Below are 17,640 nucleotides of genomic sequence, written 5' to 3'. Positions count from 1 at the left end.
TCTCCACGTTACAGGGGCCACCTGGCCAGGCAGGGAGAGATGGAAGGGGGTGGCTGGCAGAAGGAACAGAAGCTGAGTTGTGGGGGCTCCACAGGGAGGAAGAGGCGGAGCTGACATAACACCACCTCCTTCGGGTGTCTGTCCCCCAGCTGTCTGTCCCAGGGAGCCCAGGCTCACAGACAAGGGTGTCACTTCTGGGCACCCCTGTCCCAGCCCCCCCACCCCCCCACTGCAAGGAGCAGGGCTGGGCTGAGAGGGGAGGCCCCTCCCCGTGAGCTACACAGAGGCCATTGTATGGCAGAGCCCAAGCCCAGCCCCCTTTTGAGTCTGTGCTTAGGGGGTGGTCTCCCGTCCTGCCCCTCCCCCTGCAGGCTCCTGGCTGCCACATCTGGACTGCAACTGGCAGCTCTGACTACAGAGACAGGAGACAAAGGCCGGCTGCCTCCCGCCCCAGGTCCTGGCAGGACTGCCATCTTTGGAAGAGCCCTGACCATACCCTACCCCCCCACCCTGGCCCCCAACTGTTGGTCACAGAGCAGTGTGACCCTGGTCTGTGCATCACCCTACACACACACCAGTCACTCATGTAGCCCTGGCTGTGTCTCTCCCCACACCCCCAAACTGCCACCACCACCCCAACCCCACACACACAAACCCAGCAATCTCTCCCCCCAGCAAAGCAGAGACTCGGGTCAGAATAAAAGTTTATTGTGCTGGTTTGTGTTGTCTACCATCTGGAGCATTCTGTAGAGCTTGGGGGGGGGGGGGCAGACAGAGGGGTGGGAAGAGGATTACACCCCCCCACCACCACCAGCACCACCAGGCCTTCCTAGTTCAGGACGGAGCTCAGGCTCCCTTGTCAAGGACTAAATACAGTGAACACAGGCAAGAGCTGAGGCCCAGGATACTCCTGCTCTGGGCTAGGCATCCGCCCCCCTACTAGGAAGAGCTGCCACCCTGAGCCCATCCCAGTGGTCAAAGAGGACCAGAAGCTCCCCTTGCCCACCAGCAGAGATGTTGGGGTCCCATCCCCTTCAGCCTGACCCCACCAGAAAGTGGGGGACCCTGCCCCACACACTGAGAGTGGGAGCCCCAAGAGCAGAAGCTGCAGGGTTTCACTCTGTGGTTCTGAAAAAGCAAAACGAAGCACACAGACAAGAAAAGCATCCCCCCCCCACACACACACACACAAATGCAGGGAGGAAGCTAAGCAGAGCCAGGTTGGGGGGGGTGGCTTCCCAGAGAAAAACCCCCAGAATGCCCTGAGCAGGGGACAGGGAGCCAGAGTCTCCTAGGCTTGGGGTCTTTTGTCCCCTTGAGAATTTCCATGAGGCTCTCCCAGCTGGTCTGGCTCTGAGGGTCCCAGCCCTCTCCCCTGCACCAGGTTCTGTGTTTCGGGGTGCAGTCTGCGGGGGCTGCGAGGACAGATGTTTCTGGAACATACAGAGTCCTGGGGTGCAGCTTTGCCTGGGAGGGTGGCAGAGGAAGGGCTGTCGGGGGCCACAAGGGACCAGGGCCTTTCCAAGCCTGTGGAGGTGACCCCGGGGGTCCGACCGTGGGGGCAGCAGTCCTGGGGGGCTGTCAGGTGCGGGGGCTGCTTTCAGGGGCATCGGTGGGCTCCCTGGCTTCTTGGGCTGTGGAGGGAGCCGCCAGTGGGTCCCGGGGCTCTTGGGGGGCGTCTGGGGTCCCCTCCGCGGTGGCCGGGCCCTGGTCCTGGGGCTCCCCGTCGCGGGCCCGGGGCGGGGACCGCAGGCTCTGGGAGGCGGCCAGGATGTCGGCCTGCAGCCGGCGGGAGGAGTCGTCGCCCGGCCGGGCTGCGGGGCTGCTGGTGGCGGGGAGCTCGCTGAAGGCGCGGGGTCCCCCGGCCGGGTCGCTGCGGTCCACGTACTTCTTCTCCGGGAAGCCGGCGGGGTAGTAGGCGGCGGCGGCTCGCTGCTGGCGGGTGACCACGGCGGCACAGGCCAGGACCAGCAGCAGCAGGGCCAGCGCGCCCACCACGGCCACCAGCAGCGCCTGTCGGCGGAAGAAGTCGGCCAGGCCTTCCAGCAGGCTGGTGGGGGGCCCCGGGCCGGGCGAGGGGCTGGCTGCGGGTGTGCCGGCCTCCGGGGGGCTGGGCGAGGGGGCCTCAGCCTCCCCGCTGCCCTCCAGCTCGTCCAGGAAGGCGGCCCCCCGGGAGCGGGCGGGCGGGGGACTCAGGAGCAGCAACAGCCAAAGGACCAGGCTGGGGGCCTCCATGGTGGGCACCTGGGGGTGGGGGGCAGAGGTCAGTGCCTCCCCATCCAGCTGCCCACTCCTCCGAGGACGAGGGGCCATGCCTGCAGCCCCCCACCATTGCACCTGGCTCACCTCCTTGGCTTCCTCCTGGCCTGTGCCAGAAGAGGTGAGGAGGAGGAGAGGGCAGGCCAGGTGGCTCTAGCTCCCTCTTTCTCCTCCCCCAATAAATAAAGAAGCCCATCTCGTTTTTAAGTGATGAATGAAGAAAAAAAAGTGTCTTGTCTTGAACCGGTCACTGTTTCTCTATTTCTTGTTTCCTCTCTCTAATATTTATTTACTTATTTGTTTTGGATAAAGACAGAGAGAAATTGAGAAGAGAAGACAAAGGAAGAAAGACATGGTCTGAGAGGCGGCACCGTGGATAAAGCATTAGACTTATTAGCGTGAGGTCTTGAGTTCCATCCCTGGCAGCATGTGTACCAGAGTGATGCCTGCCTCTTTCTCTCTCTCTCTCTCTTTTTCTCTCTTTCCTACCTATCTATCCAACTGTCTTAAAAAGGCAGCCTGGAGCAGTGAAGCTCAAGAAAGGACAGGAGGAGGCAGGCGGTGGAACAGCGGGTTAAGCACTCACATGACAGTGCACAGGGACCCAGGTTTGAGCCCTGCCCCCCACCTGCATGGGGGAAACTTCATGAGGGGTAAAGCAGGACTGCAGGTGTCTCTCCTCCTTTCTTTCTTTCTTAAAAAATATATTTTTAAATTTATTAATGAGAATTATGATTTATTAATGAGAACGAGAGAGAGGAAGGAAGCGAACACAGTGTGAACAAGACCACAGCACTGAAGCTGCCTCCAATCCAGTGAGGACAGGTCTTGAACCTGGTGACACACTAGGCAGAGCAGCACACTACCCAACTGAGCTATCTAGCCAGCCTCCTCTCCCCCATACCATTTTGTTTTTTTTTTTTCAATTTTTTCCCCTTTAATGTGGCCCCAGGGAATGAACTCAGAGCCTCAGACATGTGAGGCATGTCTGAGATGCCTCCAGGGGCCATGTTTTTTCACTTATTTTATTTGGAGGAAGGGGGGGGGGAGACAGAGTGGGAGAGAGAGAAACAGAGAGAGGGTGGGGGTAGATAGCATAATTATTCTGCAAAAAGACTCTCACGCTTGAGGTTCCAAAGTTTCAGGTTCACTCCCCTGCATAAACTAGACCTGAACAGTACTCTGGGATTTAAAATTAAAAAAAAAAAAAGACAGAGAGGACACACCCCACCATCGACAGAGCTCCCCCAGTGCTGTCCATGGTGCTCCTGTGTGGTACTGGGGCTTGAACCCAGGACCTCACACACAACGATGTGTACACTCTGCCAGGTGAGCTATCTCCTGGCCTCTGAGTCTTACAATTTTTAAATATTTATTTATTTATTTTCCCCTTTGTTGCCCTTGTTTTTCATTGCTGTTGCAGTTATTGTTGTTGTTGTTATTGATGTCGTCGTTGTTAGATAGGACAGAGAGAAATGGAGAGAGGAGGGAAAGACAGAGAGGGGGAGAGAAAGACAGACACCTGCAGACCTGTTTCACCCCGCCTGTGAAGCGACTCCCCTGCAGGTGGGGAGCCGGGGTCTCGAACCGGGATCCTTATCCCGGTCCTTGCGCTTTGCGCCACGTGCGCTTAACCCGCTGTGCCACCGCCCGACTCCCACAATCTTTATTTTTTAAGATTTATTGATCAGCATGAGAAGAGGAGGTTGAGGGAGTGGCACTACCCTGCTACATTTGATGCCAGATGCCAGGATCAAAGTGGGTCCCTCACGCTGTCAGGCTAAAAGCTCTAACCACTGCGCTACATCTGGGGCCACCTGAATCTCGCTCTTGAACAGCTCCCCAGGGCAGCAGGCTGACTCAGGGAATTAGCCATGGAATCGGGGGGGGGGGGGGGGGGCTTGGTCCCCTATTTTAAATGTCTAAGAGGAATTCCTGAGAACTCCCAGATGGGGGAGGTACTGAGGTCACCTCCATTTTCCAGCCATGGAAACTGAGGCTCAGAGAGGCTGAGTGAGAGACCCAGAGAGAGTGGGCTTGAGGAGAAGTGAGGGGCATGGGGGCTGAGTGAGTGAGAGAAGGCATGGAGTGGTCCCCCACCTCGGGAGCCCCTCCCTCCCGACACCTTGGGGCTCTGAGTCTGTTCCCTTCCCCAGAAGCCTCCAGGGGAGGTGGTGTGGAGTGAGGGGCAGGTTGCCATCTTCACAGGCAGAGCCCTCCCACCCCCAGGCTCCAAGCAGAGCAGGGCAGTGGGGGGAGGCTCCTGCTGAAAAGGGAGCCAGAGCCCAGTCCTGTGGTCACCCCCAAAATGGGAACCAGATGAGCCTCCATGCAAGGATCCTGGCTTGATTCCCCACCTGGGGGGGGGGGGTTGTCACTTCACAACTGGTGAAGCAGGTTTGTAGGTGTCTCTCTCCCTCTCTGTCTCTGTCCTAGCCAATAAAAACGGGGAAAATGGCTGCTAGGAGCAGTGGATTTGTAGTCCCACATGAACCCCCAAACCTCACCTGCACTGAGGGCAGAGAGCCGAATACAGACTCACTGGGAAGTGAGTTACACATGTGCAACGCTGCCTTTGCTGCCCCAGTCTGAGACTCTCCCCGAGGACTGAGCCGTAGTGGTGGTGGGGCAGGCCCAGAGATAAGCCACAGGTCCAAGGCCACACAGCGAGAGGCTGGGCAAGAGTGTGGGTCAGGGCCCTGTGGTGCGGTGGGGGGTGTCTCCAGCCCTGACTGTCTCGACCTCAGGGGTACACCACAGATCTGTGGGCCCCCAGAGAAGTGACTCTCATCAAAACTGAGTGTCTGGGTATAAAGGTGGACAAGCCAGCTCAGAGGAAAAGAAACAACAAGTGTGGGGCCTGGGACATGGCACACCCAGCTGGGTGCACATGTTTTCAAGTGCAAGAACTCGGGTTCAAGCCCCGGCTCCCTACCTGCAAGAGGAAAACTTCAGGAATAGTGTGAAGCAGGTCTGCTGGTGTCTTTCATTCTCTCTTGTTCTTCATCTCCCTCTCTCTCTCCCTCTCTCCCACCCCTCTTTTTTTTTTTTTTTTACCAGAGCACTGCTCAACTCTTTGGTAGTGGTGGTGTTGAAGTGGATGGAACCTGGGACTTTGAAGCCTCAGGCATGAGACTATCTTTGCATAACCATTATGCTATCTACCCCCACCCTCCCCCTTTCTTTCTGTCCTGTCAAATAAAATAGAACAAATAAAGGGAAGAAGTTACCACCAGCAAATAGCCCTGGTGGCAATAAAAGGGAAGGAAGGAAGAGGAAGCAAGAAAGGTCAAGGTCAGGGTGGGCTGGAAAGAGAGGCCTTGTGGTTCAGGGTCTCACACTTGACCCCCTGGGGTCCCAGGGAGGCGCTGTCTCCCTTTGCTAGATCAGAGATGGTCGGTGACTTACCTGAGGACACACAGCTGTCAGAGCCGGGTGCATCTTCTCCGGGTGCTTCCCTCACTCTCTCCCTCGGGGCCTGGGCGTGCACCCCCTCTGGTAGATCTCAGCTGGGACATGGATTTGAGGTGCTCTGCGCGCCCCAGGAGCCCTGGTGGCCCCCCGACTCTGGGCCCTCACTGGCCTCTGTGTGGAGCCTGTGCCTGGCCAGTCCCTGAGCCCCAGGGAGACCTGCCTCTGCCTCCTAGAGTCCCATCCACTAGCCCTGGGCGGCCTCCTCCCCACCCTCCTTTCTATAAGCTGAGGCAGCGGGCACTGGCTGCAGGACCTGCCTCCCAGAGCTGAGGGAAGGGCTGGGAGAATGTTCCAGATCCTGCCTCGTGCCAAGTAGCAGCGCAGTGTGTGAAAATGGGGTTCAGGATCAGCCGAGTTCCCACCCAGGACCCCCTAACATTCCCAGTCACACATCCCTGGGGTTCCTTTAGTATTGTCCCCGCTCTGCAGAGAGAAGTGACAGCTCAGCTCTGAACATCAAGGAGTCCAGGATGTGGGTCAGCTGGAGCCCCCACTCTGTCCTCTGCTGCCTCACTTCCCGGGCTCCACTCATTCCAGGCCTCACTAAGACCCTTGTGAGTCCCCAAGAAGATGCAGATTAGGGATGAGGGTGGCCCTGGGAGTGAACCTAGGAGGTCCCGGCCTCCTGTGTCAGGGAAAATCACCTGCCTGAGCCTTAGTTTCCATATCTGTACAGTAGGGTGAGGGCCCCCCTGGACCAGAGAGGGCCCCACAACACACAGCACTGTCCACTCTGGCCTGGGGTGTCCAGGACCCCACAGGGGGCAGGGCCGGCCTGCAGACTCCCACCATCATGTGAGCTCAGGACTGTACACAGGCTGCAAACCCTCCTGAGGCCTGACTACCCCCCCAAGTCTGGGACCCAGCACCCCAAGTCTGAGACTCAGGACTCTGAGTCTAGCTCTGAGGGGTCCAGGCAGCCCTGGCCACAGCAGAATCATGACCAAGGGGGAGGGGCAGCCAGAGACCTGGTTTCAATTAGCAGCCTTTGGGGGAAGGGGGGTCTGGCTGAAAAGAGCAACCCCATCCCGCCCAGGGCAGCTGGGGACAAGGCTGGAGACCTGAGAGAGGCGGTGGGGAGAAGGGGTCCAAGGGCTCGGGGATGGCACACACACTCGGAGACGCACACCCGCCCAGCCCACGAAGAGGGTGCCCAGGGAACACATGACACATTGTCCCCAAGATGGGACAGCACCCCCCCACACACACAATACCCTCCCCAGCCTCACACACACTCAGACACTCAGACACAGCCACACATACACACTCACTCACTCACAGTCACACACAGACACATATCCCCCACGTTCCCTCAAACTTGGAGACTCCTCCATTATGTTAGCCCTTCTCCTTCCCTTTCCCCTTCCCCTTTCCCCCTCCAGAGACCCCAGCCCCGGGACAAGGAGGACCCCAAACTCACCAGTACTGTTCCTCCAGTGGTGTGCCCGCCGAGTAGTGGCCAAGGCTCTGGCTGGCGAGCCAGCTTCCCGCTTCCACCCTCCCGCCCTGGCCTCCCCGCCCCTCCTCTCCCCTCCCTCCTCTCCCCTTCTTCCTCCTCTTTTTCTCATTCCTCCTCCCCCCCTCCCTGAAGCATGCCAGCCTGATTTCATTAGGAGGTGGCGTGGGGACAGAAGGGATCCCGGCCTGGGGAAGCCCAATGGGCCCCCCTCCCCTGGGGGGGCTCCCAGAGGGGCTGGAGGGGAAGTGTCAGAGCAGGTCACGGCCCTGGAACAACCAGGGAAGTCCCAGTCCGTGTTCAGGGATGATTCAGGTTTTCCAAAGGGAGTGGGTGCAGTGTGGGCTGGGGGTTTAGCAGGCCAAGCTCTGGTGCCCCCGCCTGCAGTGCTCCCTGAACCTCCAATTCCCCATTTGTGGGGAGCTGGGAGCCTTCTGGTCCCCCAAAGACTGGCCCTGGGCTGGGGACACATCACCCCTGGGGAGGCAGAGCAGGAGGTGTGGCACCATTTCAAGTCTAGTAGGAGCAGCTGTACCAGGCTAGAAACTCACTGGGCAGGCCAGACACTGCTCACCCTCACCCTCTCATCCACTCATCCACTCACCCTCTCACCAACTCATCCACTCATCCACTCACCCACTCATCCACTCACCCTCTCACCAATTCATCCACTCATCTACTCCCCCACTCATCCACTCACCCTCTCATCCACTCACACACTCATCCACTCCCCCACTCATCCACTCATCCTCTCACCCTCTCATCCACTCACCCTCTCATCCACTCACCTTCTCATCCACTCACCCTCTCATCCACTCACCCTCTCATCCACTCATCCTCTCACCCTCTCATCCACTCACCCACTCATCCACTCACCCTCTCATCCTCTCACCCTCTCATCCACTCACCCACTCATCCACTCACCCTCTCATCCATTCACTCACTCATCCACTCATCCATTCACCCACTCATCCACTCACCCTCTCATACACTCACCCACTCATCCACTCATCCTCTCACCCTCTCATCCACTCATCCACTCACCCACTCATCCACTCACTCACTCACCCTCTCATCCACTCACCCACTCACCCACTCATCCACTCACCCTCTCATACACTCATCCACTCACCCACTCATCCACTCACCCATTAACCCACTCATACTCTCATCCACTTACCCTTTCACTCAGTCACCCACTCATGCTCTGATCCACTCACCCTCTCATCCACTCACCCTATCACTCTCTTATTCACTCACCCACTCACCCACTCACCATCTCACCCACTCCTGTATTCCTTCATTCTGCACATGCCTCTCAGGGGCCCAGGGGCTGTGCCAACAGGCTTTCTGGGGACATCCCTTTTCTGTATATGCTGGGTCTTTATTGCTTTCAGCTGGCCTTTTCAGGCAGAGAGACAGAGACAGAGATAGATAGATAGATAGATAGATAGATAGATAGATAGATAGATAGAGAGAGAGAGAGAGAGCTGGGCTGGAAGCTGGCCCTGTGTGTGACAGCAGGTGCACTCCCAGGTGAGCTGTCTTGCCAGATAGAAAATATGTTTTTTTTTTCTTTTTATATATAATTTAAACTTTATTTTATCTGATAGAACAGAAAGTAATTGAGAGGGAGAGAAGATAAAAAGGAAAAGAGAGAGACACCTGCAGCCCTGCTTCACCACTCGGGAAGCTTTCCCCCTGCAGGTGGAGATCGGGGACTTGAACCTGGGTCCTTATGTGTGGTCATACATGCACTTAACCAGGTGTGTCACCACCTGCCCGCCCCCAAAAGATGTTTTTCCAAAAGCAAAAGGAGGTCTGTGGCCCAAGGGAGCTGACACCCAGGACAGGCTTGGGGAAGGGGAGCCGGGGCCAAGGACTGGGGAGCCGTAGGCTCAAGTCAGAGGTTCTATCCATCCCTGGAAGCCAGGGAAGGTTTGGGAATGGGGTGGCCCTGTCCACCCTCCAGGCCCAGCGGAACATCAGCCCTGTATCCAGGAGGGGGAAGGGAGGAGCTTCGGCCAGGAAAACAAAGCCAGAGAATTTCCCATCGGCTTTTGAGAGAACCCCAAAGCTGGGATCCATCCCGGACCCTGCATTCTAAGGGGGGTGATCACCTGGTTTGCCTGAGGGGTGACAGTGCTGCTGGGGAGGGGGAAGAGGAAGCAGCAAAGGGTTGCTGTGCAAAGGTCCTGAGGTTGCCAGTGCCTGGCCAGAGGGCTGTTCTTGATGGAGGAAAAGGGGGTGAACCAGGTTGCTGAGGACCAGAAGTACCTGGTTTGTGCCCTGTTGAGACTCCAGCACCTGGGAAGATCCTAGAACACAGTAGCTGTTCTGTCAGTGGCTGGATGTGTGTGAATGCTCTCTGAGTCCTTACACTCTGCTTCTCTCTCTCTTCTCCTCTTTTTTTTTTAATTTTTAAAAATATTTATTTATTTTCCCTTTTGTTGCCCTTGTTTTTTATTGTTGTGGTTATTATTCTTGTTATTATTCATGTCATTGTTGTTGGATAGGACAGAGAGGAATGGAGAGAGGAGGGGAAGACAGAGAGGGGGAGAGAAAGACAGACACCTGCAGACCTGCTTCACCGCCTGTGAAGCGACTCCCCTGCAGGTGGGGAGCCGGGGGCTCGAACCGGGATCCTTACGCCGGTCCTTGCGCTTTGTGCCACCTGCGCTTAACCCGCTGCGCTACCGCCCGACTCCAGGGAAGATTCTTTTTTAAAAAAAAATTATTTATTTATTAATGAGAAACATAGGAGGAGAGAGAAAGAACCAGACATCACTCTGGTACATGTGCTGCTGGGGATTGAACTCAGGACCTCGTGCTTGAAAGTCCGATGCTTTATCCACTGTGCCACCTCCCAGACCACGATTCTTCTTCTTCTCCTTCTTTTTTTTCTTCTTCAATTTATTTATTTATTCATGAGAAATATAGGAGTTGAAAGAGGAAGAAAAGAGCCAGACGTCACTCTGGTACATGTGGTGCCGGGGATTGAACTCAGAAACTCATGGTTGAGAATCCAATGCTTTTCCACTGTGCCACTTTCTGGGCCAGGGGGAAAGTTTCATGAGTGGTGAAGCAGAGCTGCAGGGGTTTCTCTGCCTCTCTGCCTCTCTCCCTTCCCCTCTCTTCTCAGTTTCTCTCTGTATCTGATAAATAAATGTAAATTGAAAGAAAGAAAGAAAGAAAGAGGGGGGAAGAGGGGGGAAGGGAGAGAGGGAGAGAGAGATAAAGAGAGAGAGACCTGCAGCCCTGCTTCACTGTTCCTGAAGTTTCCTTCCTGTGCATGGGGACCAGAGGCTCGAACCCAGGTCCTTATACCTGGTAGCATGTGGGCTGTAACAGGTGCACCACAAACTGGCCCTGTGTCGCTTTCATGAGCTTGTGGCCTGTTCTGAGCGCCTCATGTCCTCCAATACTGAGCATGCTGGGGTCCCACCCTACGAGGGGCAGCTCCCAGAGGGTGGGGTAGGGTGGGGTGGCGGGGCCTCACTCACAGCCTGTAATTCAAAAGGCCAAGCAGTGTCCTGGGCCCCGTGCCCAGCCTAGAAGCCATCGGGGCCCCCCGCCCTGTGCCCACTGTGTAATTAGCCGAGATGGCCCCCAGGCCCTCTGAAAGGGGGGGCCTCCATACCCACCAGGGTGCCCCCCACCCTACTGTGGCCTGGCTGTGGGTGTGGAGCCCTGTCTAAACACAGAGCTGGGTGGGCCTGCCCTCAGACAGAAATAGACGGAGCCTTTCAAGTGGCTGTCAGGGCAGAGGGACGACAGCCTGGAGCTCCTTGGTGCTGGGAAATGCCCCGGGCCTCAGTTTCCCCATCTGTAAGTTGGATTTTTACCAGCTTTATTTTCATAAACAGGAGCCTTTTTTTTTCTTGCCTCCAGGGATCCTCAGTGCCTGTACCACAAATCCACTGCTCCTAGAGGTTATTTTTTCCAATGTTTTTGTTGCCCTTGTTGTTTTATCATTGTTGTGGCTGTTACTGTTGTTGGATAGGATAGAGAGAAATGGAGAGAGGAGGGGAAGACAGAAAGGGGGAGAGAAAGACAGACACCTGCAGACCTGCTTCACTGCCTGTGAAGCGACTCTCCTGCAGGTGGGGAGCCGGGGGCTTGAACCGGGATCCTTGTGCTGGTCCTTGCACTTGGTGCCACGTGTGCTTAACCTGCTGTGCTAGCTCCCGACTCCCCCACAGAGGGACTTTTAAAGTGATCTTGGAGAGTCAGGTAATAGCACAGCGGGTTAAGCACACGTGGCACAAAGCACAAGGACCGACACAAGGATCTTAGTTCAAGCCCCCAGCTCCCCACCTGCAGGGGAGTCGCTTCACAAGCGGTGAAGCAGGTCTGCAGGTGTCTGTCCTTCTCTCCCCCTCTCTGTCTTCCCTTCCTCTCTCCATTTCCCTCTGTCTTATCCAACAACAACGACAACAATAAAAATAAAATAAAATAAAGTGATCTTATTGAATTATTTAGTGAGAGGGGAGACCAGAGTATCATTTGGGCATACAGGGGACCCAGGACTTCAGGCAAGCAAGTCCTGCACTCTGTCTGCTGAGCTACCTCCCTGGCTATAATAGAGAGAGAGAGACAGAGAGAGGAATTGGAGTCCACCATAACCGTTCTGCCAGTTACGATGTTCTATTTGCTTTTGTCTTTCTTGTTCAGCTGTGGTGCCAGGGACAGAACCCAAGGCCTCACACAGAGGTAGAGTACAGGACTCGACTCGCAGGCTGAGACCGCAGGTTCAGTTCCCAGCACTGTGTGTGCTGTCTCTCCTGCTCTCATAAGCGGTGCTCTCTCTACCCTTTTCTTTCTGTCTCTATCTCTGTCTCTCCTCTCTCCTCCTCTCTCTGTCTCTCTCCTCTATCCTTTCCTCTCTCCCTCTCTCCCTCTCTCCCCCTCCTGTGAACCTCTCTCTTGTGTGTCTCACACAGGAATGACTGCACAACACAGAGAGCCCATAGAGCTCTCCTCACATCACCCCACACAGAAGCCGTCTCCCTTCTTGGAGGGAGGACGGTGGACTCGCCTGCCCGCTGGAACCCTGCTCCCCAGATGCACACTGTGGGCACCCCTGAACCAGCTACATGCACCCTGGGACCCTGCAGCCACTGGCCCAGCCCCAGTCAGGAGGAGGATGGGGGGATGCTGGCAGAGATGGAGAAGTGGGGGAACTTCAGGGACTCCACTGCGGTGGGTCATCTCCTCTCTTCTGCTCCCTGCTGACGCTAAGACCCTCTGTCTCTTCTTCACTTTCTTTCTCCCCTCCTCTAAGCCCCTTCCTGACTCACTCTTCATCACACTCTTCGCCTTGCCCTTCTACCCCCTCCTCTTCCTCTCTTCCTTCCCCTTCTCTCCTGTTTCTCCCCTCCTATCATCTCCTTTTCTCCTCTTCCCTCTCCTCCCCTCCTTTCCTCTCCCCTCCGTCCTCTCTTTCTCCTCCCATCACCTCCCCCCCCCCCAGCACTGGCTCCCCCGTGGGGTCAGCCTGCAGGCTGGGCTTTTGCCTCTACACAGGGCGCTCGCTGGTGGGGGGAGGTGGGGGGATGGGTCAACAGCTGGACACATCTGGTTTGCATTGTCTGCGGGAGGCCCGCCAGGCAGCAGAGGAATTTGTGAGCTAATTTTAGGCCCCAGGACAGAAAGCTCAGCAGGGAGGGGCCTGCACCCCAAACCACGGGGCAGGAGGGGGGCCTGAGGTCTAGGGGGAGCGATGTGGTGCCCGGTGCCTCTCTGGGACAGGCACTCCCCCCATTCCCAAATGAGGCCAGACTTGATGTGGACGTGACTGCCTCCCATGGGGCTGGGGGTGGGGGCTTTCTGGAGTAGCAGCTGAAAGGGGCTTCCAGGGCTAAACCATCCAGGGGAGACCTCTAGGCCCACACAAGCCCCCAGAGGAAGCGCTTTTCTCCCTTCAAAATGCAGCACCAGGTTGGGAGACAGCTCAGCCTTAGAGCATAGGCCCTGCCTGCCTGCCTGAGGCCCCAGGTTCAGTCCCCAGCACTACCTCATGCCGGAGCTGAGTGTGCTCAGGTAGTGCCCTGGTGACACACATACACTCTCTAAAGAAATTAAAGGTGGGGGGGAGGTAGCATAACGGTTATGCAAATAGACTCTCATGCCTGAGGCTCCAAATACCCAGGTTCAATCCCCCACATAACCATAAGCCAGACCTGAGAAGTGCTCTGATTAAAATAAATAAATAGGGAGTCCAGCGGTAGCGCAGTGGGTTAAGCGCATGCAGCATGGAGCGCAAGGACTGGCACAAGGATCCCAGTTCGAGCCCCTGACTCCCCACCTGCAGGGGAGTCGCGTCTCAGGCAGTGAAGTAGGTCTGCAGGTGTCTGTCTTTCTCTCCCCCTCTCTGTCTTCCCCTCCTCTCTCCATTTCTCTCTGTCCTATCCAACAACGATGACATCAATAACAACAACAATAATAACTACAACAGTAAAACAACAAGGACAACAAAAAAGGAAAAATAAATAAAGAATTTTTTCCCTCCAAGTTTATTGTTCAGATTCAGTGCCTGCACTGTGAATCCACTGCTCCTGGAGGCTCTCCCCCCTTTTGTTGTCCTTGTTGTTTTAAGGTTATTATTATGTTGTCATTGTTGTTGTTGGATAGGACAGAGAGAAATGGAGAGAGGAGGGGAGACAGAGAGGGGGAGAGAAAGACAGACACCTGCAGACCTACTTCACTGCCTGTGAAGCGACTCCCCTGCAGGTGGGGAGCCGGGGGCTCAAACCGGGATCCATATCCAGGTCCTTGTGTTTGATGCCATGTGCGCTTAGGCCGCTGTGCTACCGTCCAGCCCTAAATAAATATTTTAAAAAAGAAAAAGAAATTAAAGGGGAGCTGGGAGGTAGTGCAGCGGGTTAAGTGCATATGGCACAAAGCGCAAGGAACAGCATAAGGATCCCAGTTTGAGCCCCCGGCTCCCCACCTGCAGGGGAGTCACTTCACAGGCGGTAAAGTTGGTCTGCAGGTGTCTGTCTTTCTGTCCCCCTCTCTGTCTTCCCCTCCTCTCTCCATTTCTCTCTGTCCTATCCAACAACAACAACAGCTATGACAACAATAATAACTACAACAAGCACAACAGCAAGGGCAACAAAATGGGAATAATGGCCTCCAGGAGCAGTGGATTCATAATGCAGGCACTGAGTGAGCCACAGCAATAACCCTGGAGGCAAAACGAAAAAATAATAAACGAAAGTAAAGGGGCCAGGTGGTGGTGCACCTGGTTAAGGACACAGATTACAGCACACAAGGACCCAGGTTCAAACCCCCAGTCCTCACCTGCAGGGGGAAAGCTTCACAAATGGTGAAGCAGGGCTACAGGTGTCTCTCTGTCTCTTTCCCTATTTTTCCCTCCCCTCCCAAAATCTGTCTCTACCCAAAAATAAATAAATATATTTTTTAAAAGAGAAAAGAAATTAAAATGTGAAAAGGAAAAAAAGAGGCTAAAATGATATAAGTAAATCTTCCTGAAAAGCTAAATTTATTCCATTTAAAGGGTTCCCTTTCCCCCAGAGATCATCACCATTTTGTTTTTCTCTTTTATGCGATACTGGGGGTGAAGCCAAGGTCTCACACATATCTGACACCTCATGACCAAGTTTTCTTTCTCTGAAAGAGAATGAAAAAAGAAGAGAGAGAGATAGACAAAAAAAGAAGAGAGAGAGAGGAGAGACAACACAGCAGTGCCCCTCCCCCCGTGCTGTCCATGGAGATTCCAGGTAGTGCCTGGACTCGAACCCAGGGTGATGAGGTCTGTGCTCTGCCCAGGGAATTAATCTGCTATGAAATAAAAGGAGAAGAAAAAAAAAGGCAGGGGGTGGGCTGGGTGGTGGCACACCTGGTTGAGTGCACATGTTACTATGTGCAAGGAGCAGGGTTCAAGTCTCTGGTTCCCACCTGCAGAAAGCTACAGGAGTGGTGAAACAGAGCTGTAGGTGTCTCTCTGTCTCTCTCCCTCTGTCTCTCAGCTGCTCTCCATCTCCGGCTGTCTATCCAACCCATAAATGAAGATAATAAAAATTGTAAAAAGTCAGGTGGTGGCACACTTGGTTAAGCACACGTTTCAGTGAGCAAGGATGCAGGTTCCAAGCCCTGGTCCCCACCTGCAGGGGGAAAGCTTCACAAGTGGGGAAACTGGGCTACAGGTGTCTCTCTCCATCTCCATCTTCCCCTACTCAATTTCTGGTTGCCTCCATCGAATAATAAATAAAGATAATTAAAGGGGGCTGGGTGGTGGCACAGCTGATTAAGCGCACATAGTGCGAAGCGCAAGAACCAGCACAAGGATCCTGGTTCGAGCCCCCGGCTCCCCACCTGCAGGGGAGTCACTTCACAGGCGGTGAAGCAGGTCTGCAGGTGTCTGTCTTTCTCTCCCCTTCTCTGTCTTCTCCTCCTGTCACCATTTCTCTCTGTCCTAACCAACAACAGCAGCAGCAACAACAAAAACAATGAAAAAAAATATGGCCTCCAGGAGCAGTGGATTCCTAGCTCAAGCACTGAGGCCCAGCAATAACCCTGGAGGCAAAAACAAACAAACAAGAAATTTTTTTAATGGCAATAATGCAGTGATTTCCAGATTCCTTGGCAAAAGGAACGGCAGCCCCACCAGTGCCAAGACTTTTGGAAGCACCATCACTGCACAGAGCCCCAGAGGCCTGTCCTCTAGTGCGAAAGGCTGCTTCCGTGGGCGGTGAGGAAGGTCGAGGACAAAGATGGAGATGGCCCAGCCCCAGCATCCACCCCCAGGCTCCCGGGGCTCAAGGCGACTGTGGACTGTGTTCTCTGAGTTTAGTGAGTCCCGGTCTGCAGGGCCAGCACCCAACTCCTGGTGAGTTCCACCCACTCCCTCCAGAGGGTTCCCTGCACCCACTCCCCATCCCCCACTTCTGCTCTGGGTTCTGTCTTCCCTGTTGCTCAGCTTGTCACCAGGACCCGCAGGCATTGAGTACAAGCGCCCTGGGGCTGGGGGTCATGAAAGAGTGCTTGGTCTTTGGGGTACTGTGTTCTAGTCACCCATTCACCAGCCTAGGGTACTTGGCAGTTTCCTGAGGGCTTGGCTGCTGTGAGTATAACAGGAGGCTATGGAGACAGCTCACCTGGGGAGGTGTCTTCCAAGCCTGACCAGGTCACAACTCAGGCTCAAGGCCGGGTGTCACATGGGAGTATCGGTCCCTTAAAAAGAAAGATGGAGGGGAGTCGGGCGGTAGTGCAGCAGGTGCAAAGTGCAAGGACCAGCGGAAGGATCCTGGTTCGATCCCCCGGCTCCCCACCTGCAGGGGAGTCGCTTCGCAGGTGGTGAAGCAGGTCTGCAGGTGTCTGTCTTTCTCTCCCCCTTCTCTGTCTTCCCCTCCTCTCTCCATTTCTCTCTGTCCTATCCAACAATGATGACATCAGTAACAACAACAATAATAACTACAACAATAAAACAACAAGGGCAACAAAATGGAAAATAAATAAATAAAAAAAGAAAGAAAACTGTGAAAAAAAAAAGAAAGAAAGATAGATAGATGGGGCCAGGCAGTAGTGCAGTGGGTTAAGCTCACATGGCGCCAAGTACAAGGACCGGCGTAAGGATCCCTGTTTGAGCCCCCGGCTCCCCACCTGCAGGGAGTCACTTCACAGGCGGTGAAGCAGGTCTGCAGGTGTCTGTCTTTCTCTCCTCCTCTCTGTCTTCCACCCCTCTCTCGAGTTCTCTCTGTCCTATCCAACAACAACAACAACAATAACAACAACAACAACAACAACAATAAACAAGGGCAACAAAAGGGGGAAAATGGCCTCCAGGAGCAGTGGATTCATACTGCAGCCACCAAACCCCAGCAGTAACCCTAGAGGCAAAAAAAAAGATGGAGGGATAGCATGAGTGCACATGTTACAGTGCACAAGGACCCAGGTTTGAGCCCCCGGTCCCCACCTGCAGGGGAAAAGCTTCACAAGTGGTGAAGCAGGCCTGCAGGTATCTCTCTGTCTCTCTCCCTCTGTATCCCCCCTTCCCCCTTTGCCAGGCTAGCGTTGCGGGTATTTCTTCCCAGGCACGGGCTCTCTGGGTTGGAGAGAACTCGATGGAGCCAAGCTGTGCTGTTGCTTACTCAGCGATGCAGGAGAGAGACTAGAAACTCATGGTGGAGCAGGAACGCAGTGCAGTGCCTTTATTGATCAGGGACAACATATATATATATATATATATATATATATATATATATATATATATATGTATATATATATATATATATATATATATATATATATATATATATATCTTTAACCGGAAGTGGCAAGTGGGAAAAGGAAATGGCTAGGAGAGGCGTGGAGAAAATAGTGCGAAGGTAGCAAGCTTCCATAGCAGCTGCTGAGAAGGTTCTAACCAGTGGGATTAACCGACACCCTGTAGGCAGGGCGGGTCTCAGGCAAAACAATGATGATGT

General features: G+C 54.7%; 1 protein-coding gene across 2 annotated transcripts; it reads right to left on the bottom strand.

Annotated features, from left to right (window-relative positions):
- Positions 1-692: 692 nt before the first annotated feature.
- TMEM119 (transmembrane protein 119) lies at positions 693-7,300 on the bottom strand. Of its 2 annotated transcripts, none has more exons than XM_007525301.3 (2): positions 7,154-7,300; positions 693-2,244 (listed from the first exon to the last, which is right to left on the bottom strand). In XM_007525301.3, the coding sequence occupies exon 2, from the start codon at positions 2,233-2,235 to the stop codon at positions 1,582-1,584; it is 654 nt and encodes a 217-aa protein (XP_007525363.2). In that variant the 5' UTR covers positions 2,236-2,244; positions 7,154-7,300; the 3' UTR covers positions 693-1,581. The 2 variants fall into 2 exon arrangements, with proteins under 2 accessions (XP_007525363.2, XP_060048926.1); XM_060192943.1 differs by lacking the exon at positions 7,154-7,300 and adding an exon at positions 5,668-5,814.
- Between the last annotated feature and the right edge of the window lie 10,340 nt (positions 7,301-17,640).

This window comes from Erinaceus europaeus, chromosome 6 (genome assembly GCF_950295315.1).
Source record: "Erinaceus europaeus chromosome 6, mEriEur2.1, whole genome shotgun sequence".
Taxonomy (NCBI): domain Eukaryota; kingdom Metazoa; phylum Chordata; class Mammalia; order Eulipotyphla; family Erinaceidae; genus Erinaceus; species Erinaceus europaeus.
Note: the sequence above shows the minus strand (reverse complement) of the source record. Positions and strands in the feature narration are given on the sequence as shown.

Coding starts and splice junctions, on each gene's coding strand:
- TMEM119 (XM_060192943.1), bottom strand. CDS start 5,700: ATGCACCCGGCTCTGACAGCTGTGTGTCCTCAG. Junction 2,245..5,667: donor TGACAGCTGTGTGTCCTCAG/GTAAGTCACCGA, acceptor CCCCACCCCCAG/GTGCCCACCATGGAGGCCCC.